General features: G+C 59.1%; 2 protein-coding genes across 17 annotated transcripts in view; one reads left to right on the top strand and one right to left on the bottom strand.

The window, feature by feature from the left end:
- CCDC12 (coiled-coil domain containing 12) overlaps positions 1 to 3,951 on the bottom strand; it is a 57,946-nt gene extending 53,995 nt beyond the window's left edge. For 4 of the 14 annotated variants that reach the window (XM_054481923.2, XM_063661240.1, XM_054481919.2 and 1 more), the window contains exons 1-3: positions 3,540 to 3,675; positions 2,267 to 2,389; positions 704 to 847 (exon numbers count right to left, since the gene is read on the bottom strand). In XM_054481923.2, coding sequence (XP_054337898.1) covers positions 704 to 847; positions 2,267 to 2,326 — 204 coding nt within the window. In that variant the 5' untranslated portion in view covers positions 2,327 to 2,389; positions 3,540 to 3,675. Of the gene's footprint in view, positions 1 to 468; positions 664 to 703; positions 848 to 2,266; positions 2,390 to 3,086 lie in introns of those variants that run through there. The other 10 variants (XM_054481932.2, XM_054481922.2, XM_054481931.2 and 7 more) reach the window with 10 other exon arrangements.
- NBEAL2 (neurobeachin like 2) overlaps positions 3,854 to 23,690 on the top strand; it is a 30,082-nt gene continuing 10,245 nt past the window's right edge. For 2 of the 3 annotated variants that reach the window (XM_063661236.1, XM_054481917.2), the window contains exons 1-25: positions 3,854 to 3,986; positions 12,846 to 12,934; positions 13,019 to 13,147; positions 13,262 to 13,343; positions 13,438 to 13,559; positions 13,689 to 13,771; positions 15,421 to 15,506; positions 15,608 to 15,890; positions 16,042 to 16,148; positions 16,672 to 16,752; positions 18,114 to 18,197; positions 18,632 to 18,730; positions 19,209 to 19,810; positions 19,891 to 20,023; positions 20,109 to 20,228; positions 20,449 to 20,770; positions 20,929 to 21,011; positions 21,132 to 21,224; positions 21,437 to 21,611; positions 21,738 to 21,871; positions 22,252 to 22,411; positions 22,648 to 22,750; positions 22,902 to 23,064; positions 23,144 to 23,302; positions 23,500 to 23,659. In XM_063661236.1, the coding sequence (XP_063517306.1) occupies positions 3,936 to 3,986; positions 12,846 to 12,934; positions 13,019 to 13,147; positions 13,262 to 13,343; positions 13,438 to 13,559; positions 13,689 to 13,771; positions 15,421 to 15,506; positions 15,608 to 15,890; positions 16,042 to 16,148; positions 16,672 to 16,752; positions 18,114 to 18,197; positions 18,632 to 18,730; positions 19,209 to 19,810; positions 19,891 to 20,023; positions 20,109 to 20,228; positions 20,449 to 20,770; positions 20,929 to 21,011; positions 21,132 to 21,224; positions 21,437 to 21,611; positions 21,738 to 21,871; positions 22,252 to 22,411; positions 22,648 to 22,750; positions 22,902 to 23,064; positions 23,144 to 23,302; positions 23,500 to 23,659 (3,703 nt within the window). In that variant the 5' untranslated portion in view covers positions 3,854 to 3,935. The remainder of the gene's footprint in view (positions 3,987 to 12,845; positions 12,935 to 13,018; positions 13,148 to 13,261; positions 13,344 to 13,437; positions 13,560 to 13,688; positions 13,772 to 15,420; positions 15,507 to 15,607; positions 15,891 to 16,041; positions 16,149 to 16,671; positions 16,753 to 18,113; positions 18,198 to 18,631; positions 18,731 to 19,208; positions 19,811 to 19,890; positions 20,024 to 20,108; positions 20,229 to 20,448; positions 20,771 to 20,928; positions 21,012 to 21,131; positions 21,225 to 21,436; positions 21,612 to 21,737; positions 21,872 to 22,251; positions 22,412 to 22,647; positions 22,751 to 22,901; positions 23,065 to 23,143; positions 23,303 to 23,499; positions 23,660 to 23,690) is intronic. The other variant, XM_063661235.1, reaches the window with a different exon arrangement.

Genomic DNA, 23,690 nt, shown 5'->3' with positions numbered 1-23,690 from the left:
CGATTCTCCTGCCATAGCCTCCCGAGAAGCTGGGATTACAGGCGCGCACCACCACGCCCCGCTAATTTTTGTATTTTTAGTAGAGGCGGGGTTTCACCATGTTACCCAGGCTGGTCTCGAACTACTAACCTCAAGTGATCCGCCTGCCTCGGCCTCCCAAAGCACTGGGATTACAGGCGTGAGCCACCGCGCCCGGCCTCTTTTTGATTTTTGCACGAAACGACTCCGGCTGTGTACCTATTACCGTCACTTGCTGCCCTGTCCGAGGAGTGCTGCGGACTGGGGAGTCTGTCTGACTCAGAATCGAAGCCGGGGGTTAAAGACCAGCTAGGCCATAGAGGAACGGAACAAATCACGCCTAACCCAACAAGCATCTGAACCTACAGGCAGCCCTAGACACCTACACGAGCAACACCCGGGAAGCAGGAGTCAGACGGACTGCGGGTCGCCGACCACTGCCTTACCCACCCCCGCGCATGCGCGACGACCACGCCAGAGCCAGAGGAGTCTCACGCCATGCAGCCCCACGCCATGCAGCCCCAGACATCGTGGGAGGGCTCCGTCTTCTCGCGCAGGCGTTAGCGCCCGCGCATGCGCGCCCTCGGCAGCTGTCTTTCCTTATTAGCCCTCTGCTCTCCTCAAGCCCGACCCGGACCCCGAACGCTGGCCGCCTCAGCTACGACCCTCACTCCACATTTCTCACCTTGCGCCCGGTTTTCTCCCGTAGGGCCTTCAGCCGTTCCTTTCGCCGCAACGCCTCTTCCTCTAGCCGGCCCACACCAGCCGTAGTCGCCTCCATCTTGCCCGCGTACGCCCCTCCTTTTCTCCCGTCTTGCATCGCGCAGGCCTAAGGAGAGTGGATAAATGTCTCGCGGCCAACCCAAGGACGCGAATGAGAGACTGGGAGGTCCTGAAAGCCAATCAATGCGGGGTTATTATGGGCGAGCCCTCCCCGCCTCGCCCTGCCCCGCCCCTCCCCGCCCTTATTCTTCCGGGCAATTTGCCTAGTGGGTGGGGAGCCAGCAAAAAAAAAAAACAAAAAAAAACGCTAAGGCTCGATTTATCCAACGCTGATCAGTGAAAGAGGAGCAAGGGGAATTCAGACCTGAGAGAAGGAGAAAAGAGTGCGTCGATCGCTCCGGTTTTGCCCAAGTACTAACTACACTAATCACTCCATGCTGGCCTCTTGGAATGCCCTGACCCATCCTTGTCCTCTTGACCTGACAAGGCTCGAATGCCTTCAAGAAACCTTCCCTGGGCCGGGCGCGGTGGCTCACGCCTGTAATCCCAGCACTCTGGGAGGCCGAGGAGGGCGGACCACGAGGTTAGGAGATGGAGACCATCCTGGCCAACATGGTGAAACCCCATCTCTACTAAAAATACAAAAATTAACTGGGCCTGGTGGCGCGTGCCTGTAATCCCAGCTACTCGGGAGGCTGAGGCAGGAGAATTGCTTGAACCAGGGAGGCGGAGGTTGCAGTGAGCCGAGATCGTGCCACTGCACTCCAGAGCCTGGCAGCAGAGCAAGACTCCGTCTCAAAAAAAAAAAAAAAAAAAAAAGCCTTCCCTGACCCTCCACTTCGATCCCACCCTAATATAAGGTATGTCTTACACCTCTGCAGCTGTCAGTGGCTCCCCGGACTCACCTGACAAGTGCCGCTAAGCCCCTCTGTGACCACTCTCAGCTCAGACAAAGCCTGCACAGTGAGGGGGACCTGACTGTATGGCTGTTTCCCTCTGGACTCAAAGATGATCCCCTCTCATTCCAATCCCCTCCTGGAGCAGCAAAGTCCTCAGGGTCCAGTTACCTTTCCCGGGGAAGAGCAAACCCCAACCTGGGTCCAGTGGGCCTCAAGTACTGCCCCCAATCCCCAGCTTAGAAAGACTTGCGGTGGCCTCGACTGCAAGTCACCACAAGATTCGTGGCTCCCCAGCAGAAGCTGCCAGAGTCTTCTTTCCTGCATGAACTAGAGTGTCCTGATAACCGAGAGACCACTTAGGCTGAAGTCAAGATATTCTTTCAGTATGTGGGGGTCCCCAAAGCCACACCCCCTCTCACTTGGGAATAGGAGACCATGCCGCCCCCTCCCCACCTCCACTGCCAGGGGACAACTAGCCTCTTAGGCTGTTCCCTCCCTGAGGCTTCCCTTCCCAAGCTGGCTACAGGTGGACATCCACTCTTCCCCTTCCAACTCCCTTCAGAGGCCCATGGGCCACAGACTGCAGGTCTAGCCCTCCCTTCACTAACCCTCTTGTCTTCACTAACCTGGGTCTGTCTGAGCCTTCTTCCCTGTAGTGGATGGGTTGCTCTGCCAAGGCCTGGCATGCAGGTTGGAGGTGCTCAGGAAACCTCAGCTCAGAGCTATGATGGATGAAGCAGGACAAAAGGCTAGGAGAACAAAAGGCAGGACAAAAGAAGCTAGGAGAACAAAACAGGACAGGGTCTCTGTTCTCTTGGCCACCCAAGGTCTAGGAGTCTCCAGACTGGTCAACTCCTGGAACCAGTAGCACCTCTCTGGGCCCAGAAAACTTCTCCCCAGCCCCAACAAAGGGCCTGATCCCTGCCCAACACCAGAAGTTGGGTCCCTGCCACCATCACCCCGTGCCCCTTTCCCCATGTCCAGACTATGAGATAAGGGCATGGGGGAAGGGGCACGGGGTGATGGTGGCAGGGACCCAAAAAAGAGTCAGTCAAGCCTGGGTCCCTGCCCCTGCTGCCCAGGTGGTCCTCATTTGGTCAACCTGGGCCTCAGTTTCTCCATCTGTAAAACCGAGCAGGCCGGGTGCGGTGGCTTATGCCTATAATCCCAGCACTTTGGGAGGTCGAGGCGGGTGGATCATGAGGTCAGGAGATCCAGACCATCCTGGCTAACGCGGTGGAACCCCGTCTCTACTAAAAATACAAAAAATTAGCTGGGCCTGGTGACACGCGCCTGTAGTCCCAGCTACTCGGGAGGCTAGGGCAGGAGAATCAGTCGAACCCAGGAGGCAGAGGTTGCAGTGAGCCGAGTCACTGCACTCCAGCCTGGGCGTCAGAGTGAGACTCTGTCTCAAACAAACAAAAAACAGAGCCATGAGGCACCCACCTGTTGAGGTTAAAGAAACAACATATGTGAAGCAAGTTCTGGGCCCTGGAGTTGGGGAGTGGGGGGAGCCCCTCCACTGGAGCGTTTGGGAAGGCTTCCTGGAGGAGGGAGGGGGACCCGTGGGAATGGTCTAAGCCTCTCTGGGATCTGGGAGGGCACCGCGGCCCCGAAGGTATTTCAGGCTAGTCCTGCTGCTCTCTAACTTCCCGCCATCACACTCCACAAACAGCTAGAGCTCAAAAGTTGCGTTTCGGTCTTCCCATAAAGCGACAGAGTAGCACCTGGCATTTGATAAGCGCTACAAGGGGTCGTCATGGTGGTGGTGGTCATTATTGTTGAAGGACCCTCGTCACCCCCGTGGCCCGCCGCCCCTTCCCTGAATGGCAGCAAATGCAGTCAGGCGAGCAGCGTCCTGGGCGGATTCAGACCCTGGGGAAGTCTGGAATTCCTCACCCCGACCCTCGTCCCGGAGGCTCAGGCTGGCCCTTCCAATGGCACTGGTGGGGCAGGGCGGCGGGGCACCCTCCCGGGCCGCCCGGCCCATAGGCCCCTCCTCCTGCCAGGCTCTCCGCCCTTTACACGGTCCCAGGAGAGGCGGGGCGGCGGTGACTGCAGCGAAGTGCAGGAAGCCGGGCGGTGGCCGGCAGTGAGGAGGAGGAGGAGCGAGCAGACTTGGGTGGCTCTGCGCCGCGGAGGCCACAGCCGCACACTTCCCCAGTAGTACCGCGCCGCTCCGCCCCGCCCCGGAGTGACGCCCTCCGCCCATGGGCCTGGCCGAGTGCAACCGGCGGGCGGCGCGGAGGAGGCGGCGACAGGTGGCGCGCAGCAGGGCCGGAGCCGGGCCGGGCCATGGCCGCCTCGGAGCGGCTGTACGAGTTGTGGCTACTCTACTACGCGCAGGTGAGCCCGCCCCGCCCCGCGCGCGCACCCGCACCCGCACCCGCGGTACCCCCAGCTTCGCGCGCCCCGCGCCTGCTGCACCTGCGCCCCGCGCCGCTGGGGCCGCGTAGCCGCGTGCGCGCTCGCGCGCAGGGCATGCTCCGGCTCCGCACACACGTGTGTGCCCCCAGCCCGCCGGGTGCCTCTGGCACTTATGCCTTGGGGACAGAGCTCGCGGTCGTGCACTTCATAGCAACCCACCCCCCCGAGCAGGACCGTGCAGCCTGAGTCTTTCTTGCTAGAGGAGAGTGGCCTGGGCCGAGGCAGCCGGACACTTCGCCTTTTTACAAATGGGGAAACTGAGACCTGGAGAGACCTGGAGACTGGCCAGGAGGCTAGGGGGAGGGGGACTCAATTTGTTTATGAGCTGCCTCTCCCTTGGGCGCGGCCCGATTGGGTGGTCGTGGCCAACGGGTCTCGGGCTGTGGGCCAACGTAGGGAGGTGTGTGGAAGGGGAATGCTCCCACTTCAGGTCCTTCTTGAGTTGCATCCCCCCACACCCCCAGCGAACAGGCTGTGATAAGCTCCTCCCTGACTTGAAATGACCCACCCCACCCCCATTCTGAGGGGTGGACCCAGGACCTCTCTAGGAGCAGAAGAAAAGGTTTTCCTCTGGATGCCCAGGGTGAGGGTGGGTCGTTGAGGCCCTGAGGGATGTCTGAAAAGGTTGGAGGGAGGCCTTTTCCTCCTGAGCTCCCCACCCCTCTCAGAAAATACTTCAGGTGGCATCAGAAGGTGAGGGGAGTGACTCAGACCTGGGTGTCCCATCAGCTGAGAACCCTGGTGTCACTCACACCGTCTCACACACATAGTCCCCCGTTTTCCTTCTGTACCCACAGCAGGGAGGGATCCCAGGGTAACACTCCCCTCCCCTTCACCCAGCACCTCCCTCCCTGCACCTGCCTGGCATCATGCTCCTGGCTCAGGTGTGCCCTGGGCACAATGGACCATTGTGTGCCCTGAACAGTTTGTCAGTGGGGGGAATTCATGCTCAGACACGCTGGCCCTTCATAAGGAGGCTGGCCCACTGTCTTCCACAGACCTGGAGTCCAGGCCAGAAGGACCATAGCCTCTTCAGTCCGCTCAGGTTGTGAGAGGTCCAGGCCCCGGCAGGAGGCCAGGCATGGAGTAGAGTCCCTCTTTGGTATAACTCAGATGGAACTCGACTTCTGAGCCTCTGCTTCCTGCCTGTAAAACTGACACAGCCCTGGCCGGGCACGGTGACTCACACCTGTAATCCCAGCACTTTGGGAGGCCAAGGCGGGCAGATCACAAGGTCAGGAGATCAAGACCATCCTGGCCAACATGGTGAAACCCCGTCTCTACTAAAATACAAAAATTAGCCGGGCGTAGTGGGGTGTGCCTGTAATCCCAGCTGCTCGGGAGGCTGAGGCAGGAGAATCGCTTGAACCAGGGAGGCAGAGGTTGCAGTGAGCTGAGATCATGCCACTGCACTCCAGCCTGGTGACAGAGTGAGACTCCGTCTCAAAAAAATAAAATAAAAATAAAAAACTGACACAGCCCTGACCTCAGGGGCTTCCTGGACTCTGCGGAGAGGTAGCCATTATAGCTGGTCCAGACCAGAGAAGGCTCCTGTTTTCCTGGCCCCATTGGGTCCCCAGAGAAGCCCCAGCTTCTCTGCCTCCATCCCCAGTGGTTGTGAAGGAGCAGAGGGTTTGAAGAGAAGCCTACCCCTAGTCCTCCTTCCTCGGACTGCCCCATAGCTATGGGCAGGTTCTAGGTGCATGAGCAGGTAAAGGGGGCTTAAACCAGGTGATGAGTGTGAGGGATGTTAATGATAGGTCTTCAGGCTGGGTGGCAGGCTGCTGGGAGTGTCTTGGTATCTCCCAGGACAGTAACTCCAGCATGGTTGCCTCCTGATGCCCCATCTAGCTGAGCTCTGTACATGGCCACCCCCCATCCCCTCAGGAGGTGGTTATGGATCATATCTGTGCTGAGCCTCCCCCTCCCGGAGCTCCTCACCTCGCAGGGGTGAGGAGCATAGGCTGGCAGGTTGTAGCTTTGGAAGCCTGAGCAGACAGGGGGCAGCCTGGGGCCAGGCAAACAAATCCAGGATGTGACAGCAAACCCAGGAGCCAGGCGGGGCTAGGCTGCCTGGGAAGAGGAAGCTAGGGCCAGCCTCCCAGCTCACCTTCCTGCCCGCCTGCTCCTGCCCCTGCTCCTGGAACCCCCAATCCAGGGAGGAGTAGGCTATGCAACTTTGAGTCCTGTTAGGGACCTATTGTGTGTGTGCTTGGGGAGGGGGAGTGCAAGGTAAGGGGCGGAGCTGAAAGTGGGTGTTTAGAGACCCTTTAGTTGGCCAGCCACCCAGCCAGCAACACCTGCACCCCTCCCTTCAGCAGTGAGAGCTGACATCAGCTGGCAAACCTGTTTCCCCAGTTGTGGGTCTGGGTGGGGATGGGGAGGGGGGAGTAACTCCTTCCTGCCCTTCCTCTTCCTTAAAGACCCCAGGTTTAGACCCACCCACCCCCTCCCACTGTGGGCCCGGCTCAACTGGGGCCTCATAGTGAGGAAGGGGGCTGTGGGTGGCTGCTGAGGGAAGAGGAAAGGGTCAGAGCATCCCAGGACTTCACTCAGTTGGAGCTCCTTAGGGCCCTGGTGGGGAAACCAAGGCAGGGTCCTATTACGATTGTCAGACCTCACATGTAGTAGGTGCTCCTTGGGTATTAGCTGAATGACTGGATAGAGGAGGTGGGTCCCATGGCAGTGACCAGTCAGGAAGTCACCCCAGAGGAGGCTGAGTTTGGTCTTTGAGGGCTGAGAGGAAGAAACAGCAGGAGCAGTGGGACAAGAAGCAAATTGTCAGGAGTTGAGGCAGGACAGAGCTAGTCAAGCAGGCCTGGTGGACAGGTGGGGGCTCATCTACAGGACTCCGAGCCCACCAGAGCTCCCCCAGGGAAGGCATAGGAAGGGTGGGAGAGTCTTGGGGGACTGGGGACAGCACCTGACAGGCTGGCGGTTGGGCAGCCCATAAAAGTTAATGCCACATAGCATGCAGATGAGTGGCCCCTATTCAGGCCGGAGCAGCAGTGATGTTCAGCAACCCCTCCAGTGAATGGGGTCACAGAGTGAGGGGGCACTGAATGTGGAAGGGCACTCAGGGTCACAAAGGTCAGGGCAGAACAAACCCTCAGGTGACAGGAGGGAGCAGAAGCTGACCTATCCAGCTATGCCACTGAGGCCTCAGAAGGGTTCAGGGAGGTTAGGTCAGGCTGGAGGCAACCTCGTCCTGCCCACACTTCCCTGAGAGTTCCCTCTCCCTAACTGATGATCTCTACTGCCTCTCAGAAGCCTGGTCAGGCCCTCCACTCCCCCTGGTACTTTATCTGGTCATAGTCTTTTTTTTTTTTTTTTTAGACGGAGTCTCACTCTGTCACCCAGGCTGGAGTGCAATGGCATGATCTCAGCTCACTGCAACCTCTGCCTCCCGGGTTCAAGCGATTCCCCTACCTCAGCCTCCCGAGTAGCTGGGATTACAGGCGTGTGCCACCACACCTGGCTAATTTTTGTATTTTTAGTAGAGACGGTGTTTCACTATGTTGGCTAGGCTGCTCTCAAACTCCTGACCTCGTGATCTGCCCGCCTCAGCCTCTCAAAGTGCTGGGATTACAAGCGTGAGCCACCGCACCTGGCTTTATCTGGTCATATCCTTTTTGGGCTTCAGTTTACCTTCCTGAAATGGGTAAAGGGAAGGTGGAATCACTTCCTTGGTGCTTGGTCCCCTGCCTCCATTACCAAGGCATCTGAAGGAGAAGGGCCTGTAGTGACAGGGAGATGAGCACACAGCCCAGGCTTGGGTGGGCACTGGTAATTCCTGGAGTTGTTATGACAACTGGGGAGCTGATGGGGAAGTGTGGGGTCCCCGTAGAAACAGGGTCAGTTACCATGGGATCTATGGGGACCCTGGAAGGAAATTCCCATTTTCCTTAGTGATAGTAAAAGGGTTTGGTCGGCTCTTGAGCCGCTTGCTTGAACCTACTTCCATTCTGTGGAGTGTACTTTCATTTCAATAAATCTATGCTTTCCTTGCTCAAGAAAAAATAGTGGCCGAGCGCAGTGTCTCACGCCTGTAGTCCCAGCACTTTGGGAGGCTGAGGCAGGCGGATCATGAGGTCAGGAGATCAAGACCATCCTGGCTAACACAGTGAAACCCCGTCTCTACTGGAAAAAAAAAAAAAAAAAAAAAAAAAAATTAGCCGGGCATGATGGCGAGTGCCTGTAGTCCCAGCTACTCAGGAGGCTGAGGCAGGAGAATGGCGTGAACCTGGGAGGCGGAGCTTGCAGTGAGCTGAGATCTCGCCACTGCACTCCAGCCTGGGCGGGCGACAGAGCAAGACTCCATCTCAAAAAAAAAAAAATAGTACAAGGGGATGGTCAGGCCCTGGGGCAGGGTGGGTGTCATGGAGATCAGAAGGTCCACCCTTTCAGCACCCCCTCTCCAGGTAAGGGAGAGAGACTGGCCCAGCCACCCAGGCACTCAAACCACTATCCTCAGTTGTCCCTGCCCCAGCAAAGTCCCATCTTCCTGCTTCATCCCATGGCCTAACTTCCTCCAAGCCTGACCTCCAGTCCTGGTGATGTATCCGGAAGTCACGTTTAGCTTGACATTGTCCTCCCCGTCCTGATACTGAATGGGGGGACCCCCTAGGCCTGGGATAGGCTATTCCACATAGACCCCACCCTGTCCCACTTCTGCTTGTCTGTCCCTGAAGATGGAGTGCTTACTACCACCCAGGCAGCTCTGACTGAGAGGAGTCACCCACTCTTGAGCTGTGCTCTTCTCTCCCTTCCTGCTCCTAGCTCTTCCCTGGGGTCCATTAATGCCTCTTACTGTCACTCACAGAGGGGACTGGGAGTTGTTGCCTGGAATTCAGGGAGCTCGGGCAGGCCAGAGTCCCTGGATCTGGAACTCCACTCACCTTACCCTGACCTCGAGTTGGGTAGGTGTGGCTGGAGAACTTTTACCCATGAAGCAAAGGGATGGTTTTAAAGAGGTTAATGTTAAGTAACAAGCTACTGAGAGTTAGAACGGGGACTGGACTCCGGAACCCATGCCCTCACCTGATTCGGTTGGTGAGAGGCACCAGACAGGAATGGGTCTTACAAAGGGCGCTGATGCCCCTGGTGGGGGCATTCCAGCAGAGCAAACAAGAGCAAAGCACAGGCAGACCTGTGGGGGTAGAGACAGTGAGTCACACCCTTAGGCCCAGGCATCCATCAGGTTTGGGGTGTGGAGGCTGGAGGTGAGGTGGGCACCACCCACGCAGGGCCTCAGATGTGAGCTTGTGAATTCAGGGAGCTGATCAGGCCATGATGGTGACAGACGTCTACTCGAGGCCCACTGTGCGATGGACTTGGGGTATGTCAGGCAGGGTCTGGGAGCAGCATGGTGTCAGGCAGCTCAATGATCCCTGTCACCTTGGCAAACAAGGTGTACTCCCGGTACTCCCCACCAATGTCACAACCACCAGCCCTCAGCCCTCCAGGTTACTTCAGAATTCCAGAGGAGTGGCAGTTCCATGCCCACCCAGGGACTGTTTGAGCCTAAGCAGCCCTCGGGAGCCCCTCATCCCTGGCACTCTCAAGTGCCCTCACAGCTAGTCGGGCACAAGTTAGGGTCTCTGTGGAGGTGAACATGAGACCACGTCTTCCCAGGGACTGTTTGAGCCTAAGCAGCCCTCGGGAGCCCCTCATCCCTGGCACTCTCAAGTGCCCTCACAGCTAGTTGGGCACAAGTTAGGGTCTCTGTGGAGGTGAACATGAGACCACCTCTTCCCAGGGACACCAGCCTTCTGTGTTCCCACAACCTTCTCCCCTGCTGCAGGAGCTGGGCATCACTTACCTATGGGCCCAGGAGAGGGCTTGGCAGGTGTGGCTGCTCCCGACCTGCCTTCAATGGGGGACAGGGTTGGGGCCCTGACCCAGTTAGGTTGGGGCAAGGGGCTGGACTGTCCCTGACCCATGTTCCTGCTCAGAGCTGGCACAACCGACCAAGGCAGAGGCTCTGAGAGGGGCATGGGAAGCCTGAGCACCATGGCCACCCCTCCCAGGCCCTGGACCCTCACGTGCAGCACTGCCACCATGCTCTCGTCCCCTGCCATTCTCTGCCCTCTGACCCTGGCTCCCTGAGGGACTCCCATACCCCGACACATTGCAGTCTCAAGCCATGGGGCCTAGGTCAGAGTTGGCCTGAGGCCTTCCAGGGAGAAACGGTGAGACCCAGGGAGGCAGGACAGGCAGCCACCCCACCCCTGCCTAATACTGTGCTTTGGAGACCTCCTCATCGCCTTTCAGAGCCCCTGAAGGCTGTCTTGATTGCCCCAGCCCTGAACCCAGCTCAGCCCAATCTGCTGAAAGTTTACAGGACTGGACAGGCCAAGGGTGTGGTTCTAGGGACAGAAAGCAGGAGTATGTAGAGATTGAGGGACCCACCCCTGTCCTGGGAAGGCTGATCAAGGTGATGGCCACCAGGAGGGTGGGAGATTCCTGCTGAAGTACCAAAAGCCCAAGTCACACAAGGCAGTGGGGTATAGGGTGGGCAGAGGCCTGAACAGGAGGATGTGAACCACAGAGGGGGAGAGGTCGAAGCTGGAGAAGCAGGTCCTGGTTGGACCAGCAGCCTGGAATGCTGCTCAGCAGTTGAGCCTTTATGGGGAAGGGTTAGACACGGTCAAATTTGGGCTTTCAGGTGCTCAGTAGAGCTGCAGCTGGCAGGAAGACTCGCATTTTGAGTGACTGGCTTGACTGAGGGGCAGAAGAGAGGAAGACAGTATTGGGACATTTTTGAAGGCAGCTAGGGGTCTCTGTGGGGCCACTGAGGCAAGGATCGGGGTCGCATGGTCCGCATGGGCTGGCTTGCTAGCAATCATGAGTGGTCCTGGCCTAGAACTAAGGTCTGGCTTTTAGCATCCTCAGAGGTACACTGAAGACAAAGTAGTACATAAGGCATCCCCTGTGGGGCCTCCTGTTTCCCCATCTGCAATGGGAGAGGTTCAGAAGAAATGGTCCAGGGCCCCTGGCCACCTCTGCTGTCTCAGGATCTGGGTATTTTGGGCTCCTTGCTGATTGTTCGGGAGGAGGGCTGCCAGCAGGAGAGGGTGGAGAGGTCAATAAAGGTAACTGACAGACAAAATGTCATGGTTGTGTGGGTCTGCACCATGGTGGCCCTGGCACCTCTCTGAGTTGTCTGGGCTTCAGATCTGCACTAAAATGTACCAGGGAGTTCCCCATTCACAGGGTGGACGGCTGCTCTGCCTAGGTTTTTTGGGGATCTGGCTCAGGTCTGCTGCAGTCAGGCCTCTTGCCCTGGGGCCATTCAGGCCTTGCCCTGTGGTCTGGGCCCATAGGCTGCAAAAATTAGCCATCCATCCAAAGATAGTTCTGGAGGTCCTTGGGTATGAGGTCCATGGCCCCTGGGGAGCAGCCTGAGGCCTGCTGAGTGCTGACCGTGATGTGTCCCTTGCCTCTTCATCCTTTTCCACTCTAGCTCCCCCTGTCCACCTCTCTGACTCTAGGAAAGAAGGCTGCCTTTTGGACTCAACTGGTTAGGAGCTCCAGATGGGGCCAGCCTGGAGGAGCTCCTGTATAAGCCACAACCCACCCCTGGCCCCTGGGAGGGGCTTAGAGGTTAGAGCAGATACGGGCTAGGCTAGGATTTATCAGCTGTGTTCCTGAGCGAAGACAACTGCAGAGTCCAGATGAGGTGGCCAGGACATGGCGGGCGGTGGGGCGGGACAAAGGTATGGCTGAGTCTTCTACATCAACCCCTGTGGCCTGAGGCCTTGCGCGCAGGTCAGGGAGCTGTGGGTGCCTTAAGTGAAGGGTACTGCAGCAGTAGGATGAGAACCCTCACCTGGATAAGAGTTCTTCCAGGCGCCGATCTCATGCTTGTAAAACTAGTCTTGGCTCACAAGCCCCACCCAGGACAGGTGACTCCACCCCTCTGTAACAGGTCCCACCCACAGTGCAGGCCAGGTCGCTTGCATCCTCTCTCACTGGGGCCCAGGGTGCCCCGGCCCCCCCACCATCCCTGCGGTCTGCCGGGAGGAAGCGGTCCCCCTCCCCCACCGTGACTCTGCGCTTCCTGCCCCAGCCCCGGGGCGGGAGGAGACGTTTCCCGTTCACACCAAAGTTTTCCTGGCAGCGCCTAGACCTGGGCTTAGCCACTGCCCCTCTTGCCCATGGAACCAGCTCTGGGGCCTGGGGTCCAGGTAACCAGCAAGGGTGGGTGGAGGTTCCCGGGGCAAGGCGGGGCCGCACATGAGAATGTGCGCATGTCTGGGTCTGCCTGTCTAATGGTACACATGTGTCCTGGGATCCACAGTTAAAGAAGGCTACTGAAGGTGGTGGCTGCTGGGCTGGGTGAAGATGGCAGATGAGGACCCAGCCCAAGGCTCTTGGTAGGGGGTGGCTGCTGTGTGGGACGCCTTCTCCAGCCCTAGCACCAGTGTGGGCCACAGCCACACCCCACTTACGCCCCTCCCCTGGCTGTGTCAGACCTGCCTAGGACTGCAGGCGTTAGGGAGGTGGGAGCAGAAAGTAGGCGGCTGAGAAGCAGTGGGGTGCCTGGAAAAGTGGTCAGTATGTACCTAACTCTTTGATGCTGACCTTCCAATGTCCTGTCCTCCCTCCCCCATCCCCCACTCCCCTTCTCCACACCCTCCACTCTGCCTTTAACCCCTTGTCCATGCCCTGTATCCACCTCCATTCATCCTTCACCTCTATCTACATCCCCTTGTCCCTGCCCTGTTTACTGCACCCCTTCTGCCCCCCACCACTGTTCCCCTGTTCTGCCTACAGAAGGACCTGGGTTACCTGCAGCAGTGGCTGAAGGCCTTCGTAGGTGCCTTCAAGAAGAGCATCTCACTGTCCTCTCTGGAGCCACGAAGGTGAGGCTGGATCTGCACAGAGGGCAGGGACAGAGCAGGGAGATTGAGGGGTCCTCAGCACCCGTGTCTCCCCTTTCCTTGCAGGCCAGAGGAGGCAGGTGCAGAGGTCCCGCTGCTACCACTGGATGAGCTGCATGTGCTGGCCGAGCAGCTGCACCAGGCCGACCTGGAGCAAGCCCTCCTGCTGCTCAAGCTCTTCATCATTCTCTGCAGGTGTCCCTGTTGTCCACTCTACAAGCAGGGGCCTAGAACTGTGGGCCAGAGGGAGTGGGGGCAAGGAGGGGCATGGTGTATTATTGTGACCTGTCTCGTCATTGACTCCCCCAGGAACCTGGAGAACATAGAGGCAGGCCGGGGCCAGGTGCTAGTGCCCCGAGTGCTGGCACTGTTGACCAAGTTGGTGACGGAGGTGAAGTGGCCTCTACCTTGGGGGGCAGAGGGTATATGCAGGGAGGCCAGGCGGTAGCCATGGCAGGGCTAACCCTCTCTCCCCACACCTACAGCTGAAAGGATGCCCACCACCCCAGGGCCAAGGGACGCAGTTGGAGAATGTGGCCCTACATGCTCTGCTTCTCTGCGAGGGCCTCTTTGACCCTTACCAAACCTGGCGGCGCCAGCGCAGTGGGTGAGACCCAGCCCACAGGCAGGGAACCCAGAGGAGGGTGGGGAGAGGATGGCCGCGCTGGGCCCAAGGAGGGGTGAGAGCCAGGAGTGGTGAGAGCCGGGCTGATGTACTTGGCCTCACTGCCCCCAGGGAAGTCATCAGCTCCAAGGAGAAGAGCAAATACAAGTTCCCTCCTGCTGCTTTGCCCCAGGAATTCAGCGCCTTCTTCCAAGGTCAGGCCCCGCCCCTGCCCCCACTTGGCCCCACCTCCGCCCCACTTGGCCCCACCCCCAAACCTAGGCCCCTTCCTGTCGTTCCTTGATCCTGCCATACACAGGAACCACTTGGTGGTGGCTGCATGCAGGACTGGGAGAACCAAAGACCAAGCAGGAGTTTAGGGACAGAGAGAAGAGAAAGGACATCTTGGGCTGGAGCGAGGGCCTCCCAGCAGGTGGAGGGGTGGGGTCAACCTGCCTACCCAGATTTCTCATCCTCTTTCATCTCCATCTCCTGGATCCTTCTAGCCACTTGTACCCTACTGTGATCTTAAAACTCTCTGGTCCAATCCCTTTGTCCCCATAGCCTCCACGCATCTCCACCCATCCTGGAGACACAGGAGGTATCTCCACCTCCTGTTCCCTGGCTGCTGGAGGATCTGGTGCCCAGGACAGCTGTGGCCGCCTGTTCACAGGTGGTCCTGTGAACCTGTTCTCCCTGGTGACCCTCCTCCCCTGGGTCCCCTCTCTCCTCTCATTGGAGGGAGACTGGCCAGGACTTTAGATAGGCTCAGGGTGGGATATGGCCTGGACAGAGGTGGGCAGGGCTGTGAAAAGGTGATGACCTATTGGGATATTAAGTGTCTCAGTGATGCCCCCATGGAGCTGTGGGCCTGGATCTAGAGTTGGGGCAGCAGCTCCAGGAGGGGAGGCACCCCTAGGGAGCTCCCCGCCTTTATTTTCCCATAGCCTGGGTGCTCTTATTAAAACAAACTGGATTTTATTTCTCCTCCCGTCATATCCCTTGATGTCAACCTGACGCCCTCAAGATGAAATCCTACTCATCCCACAGCCTTTCTCTCCACTTGCCCTGCTGCTCAGCCTGGCTTCTGTCCTCTCATTCCCAGACTGCTACCACTGACCCCACCTCAGGGTCTTAGCCCATGCTGTGCCCTCTCCCCTCCAACTGCATTCTCAGGTCTCCCCTCAAAAACGCCATCCCCAAGGAGGCCTCCCACCCATCCAGCCGGAATCAAGCCCCAGCCCTACTCTTCCTCCTCCCCCAGGCATGTGACCCAGGGCTAGTCCCTTCTGCCCTCTGAGTTTCAGTCCCTGGCCTGGCATCCTGTCCAGCTTTGCTGGCACAGGGCCAGGTCGGCCTCCTACGTATTAGGCTGTGAAAGCCCCTAGAAGTCCCAAGCAAAGGCATGGGTGTGGGGGGAGGTGGCATCAGTATAGCAGATACAGCAGAGTCCCCAGAGCACGGCATGGGAAGCACCAACCATCACAGGGGCAGAGGGAACAAGAGATTTGCATCTGAGAAACTAAGCCCTGGTCATCATGGGGAAGTGGAAGGGGATGTGCTCATGCTGGGGCCCTCACTTTGGGGCTTAAGGATCTGGGAAGCTGGCTAGACTCTCAGGGCTGGGCTTTGTCCCCTTTAAGTCCCCCAAAGAAGGGTTGTCCCTTTCAGACCCTCTACTATACAGCCATAACTCCTTAGATGCCCCCCAGGGCAGAGCCAGCTCTTATTCCTCACACTGGGTCTTTTACTTGGCCCAGCTCCCTCTCCCCTCCACCCCAGGGCACTCACCTCTTGTGCAGCCCCCTGGGTCCATAGCCCTGCAACCTTGGTGACATTACCCTGCCCACATCCCCCTACCCAGAGAGCCTACAGAATGCAGACCACTTGCCTCCCGTACTGCTGTTGCGTCTCATACACCTCTTCTGCGCCGTCCTCGCTGGAGGAAAGGTAGGCTGGGAGGTGAGCCTGTGGACTAGAGAGCAGCTCTTTCAGTATCTCTCTGCTGGGTGAGCCCCTTGCCCACTGCCCATCTCTGTCCACACCTGCAGGAGAACGGGCAGATGGCTGTAAGTGATGGCTCTGTGAAGGGCCTGTTGAGTGTGGTGCGGGGCTGGAGCCGTGGGCCAGCCCCGGACCCCCGCCTAGTGCCACTGGCTCTAGAGGCACTGGTGGGTGCAGTCCATGTCTTGCATGCCAGCCGCGCACCTCCTCGTGGCCCAGAGCTTCGTGCCCTGCTTGAGAGCTACTTCCATGTCCTTAATGCTGACTGGCCAGCTGGTCTGAGCTCAGGCCCCGAAGAGGCCCTTGTCACCCTCCGGGTCAGCATGCTCGGTGGGTATGGGCTCCCAGGCTCTTGGGGAAGGGGCACCATGAGGGAAAAGCCTAAGTGATGATGGAAGGTCTGGATAGGGCAGCATGGGAAGGAAGGCTTAAGGCTGCCTAGAGGGGTCTGGGCAGGGCCTGACCCTTGACCCTTCCACAGACGCCATCCCCATGATGCTGGCATGTGAAGACCGGCCAGTGCTGCAAGCCACCTTCCTCAGCAACAATTGCTTTGAACACCTCACTCGGCTCATTCAGAACAGCAAGGTGGGTAGGGCCCAGCCTGGGGGTGAGGGTCTGGAAGCCAGAGGCTAGGGGAGTCACGCATAGGTGCCAGGCTGCTGCTGAGCAAACATGGGCTGGACAGAGTCAGTTTTTTGCAGCTGGTGAGATGGCCTGCAGTTCAGTGGGAGGGTCTGGGGCATGGACAAGGGCCCATCCCTTGGGGCCTCTATAGGACTGGGCTTGAAGCTTAGGACAGCTTTGTGCCCCATGGAAGCTTGTTATGGAAGGAAGGGAGATGCTCTGGCACCTTGTTTCCCTTTCCATGGCCCCAAGTACAGGGGCTAGAGGAGGGCACCACTGCTTTCAGATGCAGTACCTGCTCCCACCCACTCATCCCCCCGACTGCCCATCTGAGCAGGGCACAGGGGGCTCAGCACCCTACTCTTCCCTAGTGCCGGGCAGGGTGCCTGGCAGCTGCCCCTGGTCCTGCTCTAACCCCACCCTCTCCCATCTTCCTCCTCTCTTCTTTGCCTCCTCCACCCTGTGCCTCCCCACTTCCCCACAGCTGTACCTGCAGTCCCGGGCGCCCCCTGAGGGGGACAGTGACCTGGCTACCCGGTTACTGACTGAGCCCGATGTCCAAAAGGTACCATCCTGGGGCTGACCAGCTCAGACACCCCCTGGGACTCCCTCTTTGAGCTTTTCCTGCACTATAGCTGGGGGAATGAGCAGATGTGTGTAAGGCCTGGTGTGGTCTAGCAATGGGTGTGGGTCCTCCATGCTGTCTCGCCTGCCTTCCAAGTCCCCATCCTAGGGAACAGGACAGAAGGTGGTCTATCCCCTGCCTGGTGTTTGATTGGGTGTTGGGGTCTGGCTGTGCCAAGCTGGACGGAACCTTCGAAACTCAACCACCTACCTCATTTCTCAGAAGGGGAGACAGAAGCCCAGACACTCAAGGATTTGGCTATAGTCACAGAGAAAGGGGTCTCCCTCATGGTACCATTTCTTTCTGTAGATTCTTGCACCCACCCTCAGCGGGTCACTGGGTGTCTCCCAGCCCCTGATGATGTGCTCCCTGATTCACCTTGCATGTGGGCTGTAGGAGGCTGTGGGGTGTCAGCTGGCAGCTTCACAGCGGGCACCCTTTCTGGGGCTCAACCTGTGGGCTCCAACCTCCATAGCCCCTACCCTGGCTCTGTCTTCATGAGGTAACCCTATGTGTTCACCACATGTGGTCATTTTCTGAGAGCTTAAAGCAGGCAGGGCAAAGTGACTCCCCTCTGTTTTTACAGATGAGGACACTGAGGCCTGGAGGGGGAAGACTGATGCCTGAGGTCACTTGGGGAGTCAGGCAAAGCTGGGACCAAAGGTCCCATGGAGCCAAATATGACCTAGTCCCTGCTGAGAAACTCCCCAAGCCCTCCCAACCCCTGACCCCCTCAGGGTGGGGCAGGAGAGGCAGCAGCATGCCTCTGGCTGTCAGGTTCAGCCAGGCTGAGCCTCAGTGTCCCCACCTGGATCTAGGGGGAAGGGGCAAGGTGGGACTTAAAGGTCTCGAAGGTTCTTCTGGTTCTAACATCCTGTGATTGATTGTCCCTAAATCTCTGACCCTCGTCAATCACTGTGGGTGATGGGGCACTTGCTGGCCTGTCTGTACTCATGTGTCTAGCTTTAGGGAGACAGGTTGGGGGTAGGGCCCTAACTCCACTAGAGAAAGGGGGACTGGAGGGTGTAGTGAGAGTGTCCACCATTAATCTGTCCCAGCGAGGCCCTTCCCAGCCTTTGTTAGAGTGGGTCTTGCTGAGCTGCTCAGAGAGGGCCCTAGGTCGTGATAGGGTCACAGCAGTTGGGGCAAGGAGTAGAAGGCCTGGTGCTCTGACAGAGTTGCTGATCCAGCACATGCCACATGCCTTGGGGTGCTTGGCTCTGCACCTTTTTTACTTCAGGGGGCTGCCAGCTGTGACACCCTGGCCCCTGCCTCTCCTGATGGCCCCTCCCCACCCCAAGGTCCTGGACCAAGACACAGACGCCATTGCAGTCCATGTAGTCAGAGTGCTGACCTGCATCATGAGTGACTCCCCCTCGGCTAAGGTGAGGCTGCTACACTGCAGCTTTAGTAGGGGTGCCGGGTGGAGTTCAACTGACCATATCCCCAGAACAGGCCTGGCCGGTGGCTATAAGCATCCTGCTCCCTGGAGCAAAGCAAGTGAGCTGGGAGGTGACTGCCCTGCCCTAAAGCTCACTGGGCAGGTGTGGTCGCCAGTCTGTCCTGGGAGCTGCATCTTCTCTATCAGGGCTGGATGGGGAATGGACACTTGTAGGCCCACCTCCATCTTCAGCCTTCTGAGATGTACTCATGTCCCCCCCATCCCTCTGCAACCCACTGCCCACCAGCACTGTCACCCAGAGGCAGAGCCACACAAGGGAACCCCAAAACATGATGCCCCTCCAGAGTTTCCAGGGGGTCTGAGTTTGCCCTCCGGCCCATGTATATGTTCACTTCTTCCTCATACTACCTTACACAGGAGGTGTTTAAGGAGCGCATCGGCTACCCTCACCTGCAGGAGGTTCTGCAGAGCCATGGTCCCCCCACCCATCGGCTGTTGCAAGAGCTGCTCAACATGGTGAGGGAAGGGGCTTGGGACCAGGGTCCCAAAGGCAACCAGAACTGAGTCAGGGTTACCACAGATGGTGAGCTCTCCACTCTGGGGGACCGTATTGACTGCGGCCAGTACGTAGTGTGACCTGTAGCCTGGCCATGTCTGTCGGTGTCACTGGAATGAGGATTCTGGCCCTGTAGGGGTCCTGGAAGCAACTGCATGTTAGCAAGCCCCAGGATTATCTTAGGAACATGCAGTTAGGGGTTAGGCCAAACCAGGCTGAAAACTAAGGTTGAGGGATTAACAATGCTGAAGGACTCTTAGTAGTAGTGATTGTCATTTGTGCCCCTCTGACTTTCCTGAGCCTCACACACAACCTGTAGGCAGGATGGGGTAGATCATGTTGCTGACTGCTGCCGTAGGCAAGTAAATGGAGCCAGAAAGTCCCACTGTTGACAGGGTGCCACAGCTGACCAGGGACTGTCATTCTCTCTGCCCACAGGCTGTGGAGGGTGACCACAGCATGTGCCCACCTCCACCAATCTGCAACGAGCAGCCGGTACTGGTGCTGGTGCAGTGGCTGCCGTCATTGCCCACCGCTGAGCTGCGGCTCTTCCTAGCACAACGCCTCAGGTGGCTCTGTGACAGCTGCCCCACCAGCCGTGCCACCTGTGTGCAGGCAGGCCTGGTGGGCTGCCTGTTGGAGACACTCAGCACAGGGCTAGCCCTGGAGGCCCGCTGCCAAGAGCAGCTGCTGGCACTTCTACAAGCACTGGGCCGTGTATCAATAAGGCCCATGGAGCTGCGTCACCTGCTGCGCCCCCCGCCAGGATTGGACTCGGGACCAGGCGGAGCTGAGGCTGGAAAGGCCCGACACGCAGGTGCTATCATCCGCGCATTATCAGGCATGGCCAGGCACCAGGGTCCTGCACGTGCTCTGCGCTACTTTGACCTCACGCCCAGCATGGCGGGCATCATGGTACCCCCTGTACAGCGATGGCCAGGGCCTGGCTTCACCTTTCATGCCTGGCTCTGTCTGCACCCTATGGATACAGCACCTACCCCTGCCCCCACCCGACCACTCCAGCGAAAGCAGCTGTACAGGTGGGTGACTGCCAGGGGCCAGGGACCTCCTGCCAGGGTGAGCAGGAACAAACAGACATAACTGGCTTGCCTGCCCCCAGCTTCTTTACCAGCAGCGGCTCAGGGTTTGAGGCCTTCTTCACGGCGGCCGGGACCCTGGTGGTGGCTGTGTGCACACGGAAGGAGTATTTGACCATGAGTTTGCCCGAAGTGTCCTTTGCCGACTCTGCCTGGGTGAGACCCCATCCTTCTCATGTGGCCCAGTAGAGAGAGGGGTGCGGATTCCCAACTATAGCCTAATGTGAGGCTTCTGTTCTAGCACTGCGTGGCTATCGTCCATGTGCCTGGGCGCCGGCCCTTCAGCCAGAACCTGGTCCATGTCTACAAAGACGGCCATCTGGTCAAGACGGCACCCCTTCGCTGCCCCTCCCTCAGTGAGGTGTGCCAAGCAAGGTTTGGGGAGGCCTTGGGTAGATGGGAGGACTTGGAACACAGTGGGCAGGGTGTGGCCTGGAGCCCTTGCGTCCCGTGCTGCCCCACAGGCCTGACTTTAGCCGCTGGGGTCCATGCAGCCATGGGGGTCACTGTGAGGAACTGGTTGTAGGTGGAGTCCCAGGTTCTGCTGTGACCTGACCGCTCCCCCAACCCTGGCCCCACAGCCTTTCTCCTCCTGCTGTATCGGCTCTGCTGGATACCGCACAACGACCACCACCACGGGGCTGCCAACACCACCAGTCCCCCCCACACTGGCCTACACTCACCCCACCCTCACCCGCTCCCAGTCAGTCCCAGCCTCCACAGGGCTTGGCTGGGGGTCCGGGCTGGTGGCCCCCCTGCAGGAGGGCAGCATCGACTCTACCCTCGCAGGCACCCAGGACACTCGGTGGGGCAGCCCCACATCCCTGGAGGGTGAGCTGGGGGCTGTGGCCATCTTTCACGAAGCCCTGCAGGCGACGGCTCTGAGGACCCTGTGCACCCTGGGTATGCAGCATCCTCCATCTCTGCCACAGCCCCAGGCCAGAAGCTAGGGGTCCAGGGGGAGAAGGCATCTCTGGGGGTCTCTCCTGTGGTCAGGCAGTCTCTGGATGGGGTTTGGCCAGAGGCCTAGCAAGGTCTGAAGCCCCCTGCCCACCTCCCAGGGCCCAATGAGACGGCACCCTTCAAGCCTGAGGGGGAGCTGCATGAGCTCAGCACCAGGCTGCTCCTCCATTACTCACCTCAGGTATTTGGGGGCCCCAGGGGAGTGGTTGGCTCGACTGTGCTACTTCCCCGGCTACCACACTCTGCCTGCCACCCCCTCTTCCCTCTGACCCTGGCTGCCTGCCCATTCCCCTATCCCTAGGCTTGTAAGAAAAACATCTGCCTGGACCTGTCCCCAAGTCATGGGCTTGATGGGCGCCTGACGGGCCACAGAGTGGAGACCTGGGATGTGAAGGTCTGTGAGCATGTGTGGGTGGTGTGTGCCGGAGGCATGAACATGGGGCACACGTGTATTCGGAGTCAGCTGGGGAGCAGCACTGTGCCTGGGGAGGATTTGGACAGTCCAGCTCAAGAGAGCAAAACTTCCCTTCTGGGTGGTCTGCTGGGGTGGAGTAGGGCAGGAAACTGGCTGGAAGGTCCCCCTCACTGCCATCCTCCCTCCCCCAGGATGTGGTGAACTGCGTTGGGGGTATGGGTGCCCTGCTGCCCCTGCTGGAGCAAGTAGCTGCACAGCCCAAAGAGGCTGAGGCAGGTCCAGCTGAAACGCATGACCTCGTGGGTCCTGAACTGACCTCTGGTCACAACACCCAGGGCCTGGTTCTCCCATTGGGTAAATCTTCAGGTAAGTGTTCCTGGTGCCTATATTGTGGAGATGGAATCTTGGCATGGTAGGGGGATGGAGTGCCCAAGGTCTCCTGGCTGCTGGCAGGCCCTTGATGCACATCTGTCCCCTCCTGATGGCTGGCAGAGGAACGGATGGAGAGGAACGCAGTGGCTGCTTTTCTGCTGATGCTGCGGAACTTCCTTCAGGGTCACATGGTGAACCAAGAGAGCCTGGTGCAGTGCCAGGGGCCTGCCATCATCGGGGCCCTGCTGCGAAAGGTGGGGCCTGGTGGGGCAGGCATGGGGGATTAGGGGTATGGTCAGCCTGTCTGACCCAGGGAACTGAGTGGGGAACCTGCTGCCCTGTCAGTCATGAAGAACCTCCTGGGAGAGTTGCCACTTGAGTGGGGCCTGAAAGGCCGAGCAGGGTTGGGTCTGGAGGATCTGGGGAAAGGCCCAGCGCAGGTCGGGGCGGGGACCCGCACAGCAGGCAGGAGGCTTGCATGTCAGAGGTGGCAGGAAGCCCCCAAAGGGTTCTGAGCAGGCCGGTGGCCATGTTTGTGGCCGTCATGGCTGTGCAGGGAAGAGTGGCAGCTGAAAAGCTCAGACAGCAGACGGGCAGAGCCTGAGCCCTCACTCCAGCTCCTGTCTTACCCCAGGTCCCAAGCTGGGCCATGGACATGAACGTGCTCATGTCCGCCCAGCTGCTGATGGAGCAGGTGGCAGCTGAGGGCAGCGGGCCCCTCCTGTACCTACTCTACCAGCATTTGCTCTTCAACTTTCACCTCTGGACCCTCAGTGACTTCGCCGTGCGCCTCGGTAGGTGTGAGGACCTGAGCAAGGGGCCGGCCATAGGGCAGCTGAGCACTGAGAAGTTAGAACTCTGCTCTGGGGTATCTGAGGGACTCACCTGATAGGAATCCAGAATGCCATGGGGCGGCTGAGGGGACTATGACCCTGTCCTGGAAGTCTGACAGGCACATGGCCCTGGCCTGGAGGATCTGAAGGGCCCAGCTCAGCCTAGTGGCCTGAGCCCTTTGCTCATTCCCGCTCAGGCCACATCCAGTACATGTCCAGCATAGTTCGGGAGCACAGACAGAAGCTGCGGAAGAAGTACGGCGTCCAGTTTATCTTGGATGCTCTGCGCACCCACTACAGGTGAGGCCAGTGGGGCCAGATGGGCCATGGGGGGCTGACACAGTGGCCTCCGGCCTTGGGGACTGGACGGTGCGCTTCCCTGACTCACCTGCCCACCCTCTCTCCCCGCCTTTCTCCGGGACCTGGCTGGGTGTGCCTGCTGACCTGCCAGCCCGCAGCGGGAGCGCCCCCTGGCTGCTGACGACCTACGCACCGTGCAGACCTCCCTCCTGGGCCTGGCGAGGGAGTTCCTGGTGCGGAGTCTCTCAGCAGATGATGTGCAGGTCACGCAGATCGTGCTGAGCTTTTTGGCGGCCACAGGCGATGATGGTCAGGTAGGCTGGAGGTTGGGGAGGGGGAGGCTTGGGTGAGGGGAGTGGGGGCCTGGCACAGTGTGAGACCCTGCATCCCCAGGTGGTGGGTGCACTGGACCTGCTGCTGGCCCTGCTGCACGGTTCCCTGGCGCAGGAGTCCTTGGCTGTCTTTCTGTTGGAGCCAGGGAACCTCGAAGTGCTACTGGCCCTGCTAGTGCGGCCAGGGTCACTGCCCCTGCTGCCCGATCGAGTCTGCAAGGTACACCCAGCCCACCCCCTCCCCTGGCATCCCATTCACTGGGGCCCCTGCCTGGGGTTCAGGGAGGTACAGCAGGCCTTGGGCCAGCAGATGAAGCTGCCTTCAAGGGCCTTTTGAGCCACACACCCGCACGGTGACTTCCCCTCCTACAGTAACTCCTTCCACATGATGACAGTCCTCCGATGACCCCCACACAGATCCTGCGCAGACTGCAGCAGAACGAGCGGCTACCTGAGCGGAGCCGCCAGCGCCTCCGGCTGCGGGAGTATGGTCTCCAGGGTCTGGTTGCCTGCTTGCCTGAGGGGACTGTTTCCCCCCAGCTCTGCCAGGGCCTCTACAAGCTGTTCCTGGGGGCAGGTACAACCTGGTTAGGGCCAAGTGGAGGGGG

The sequence above is a fragment of the Pongo pygmaeus genome, chromosome 2 (genome assembly GCF_028885625.2).
Source record: "Pongo pygmaeus isolate AG05252 chromosome 2, NHGRI_mPonPyg2-v2.0_pri, whole genome shotgun sequence".
NCBI lineage: Eukaryota > Metazoa > Chordata > Mammalia > Primates > Hominidae > Pongo > Pongo pygmaeus.
This window is presented reverse-complemented; position numbering and strand designations above follow the sequence as displayed.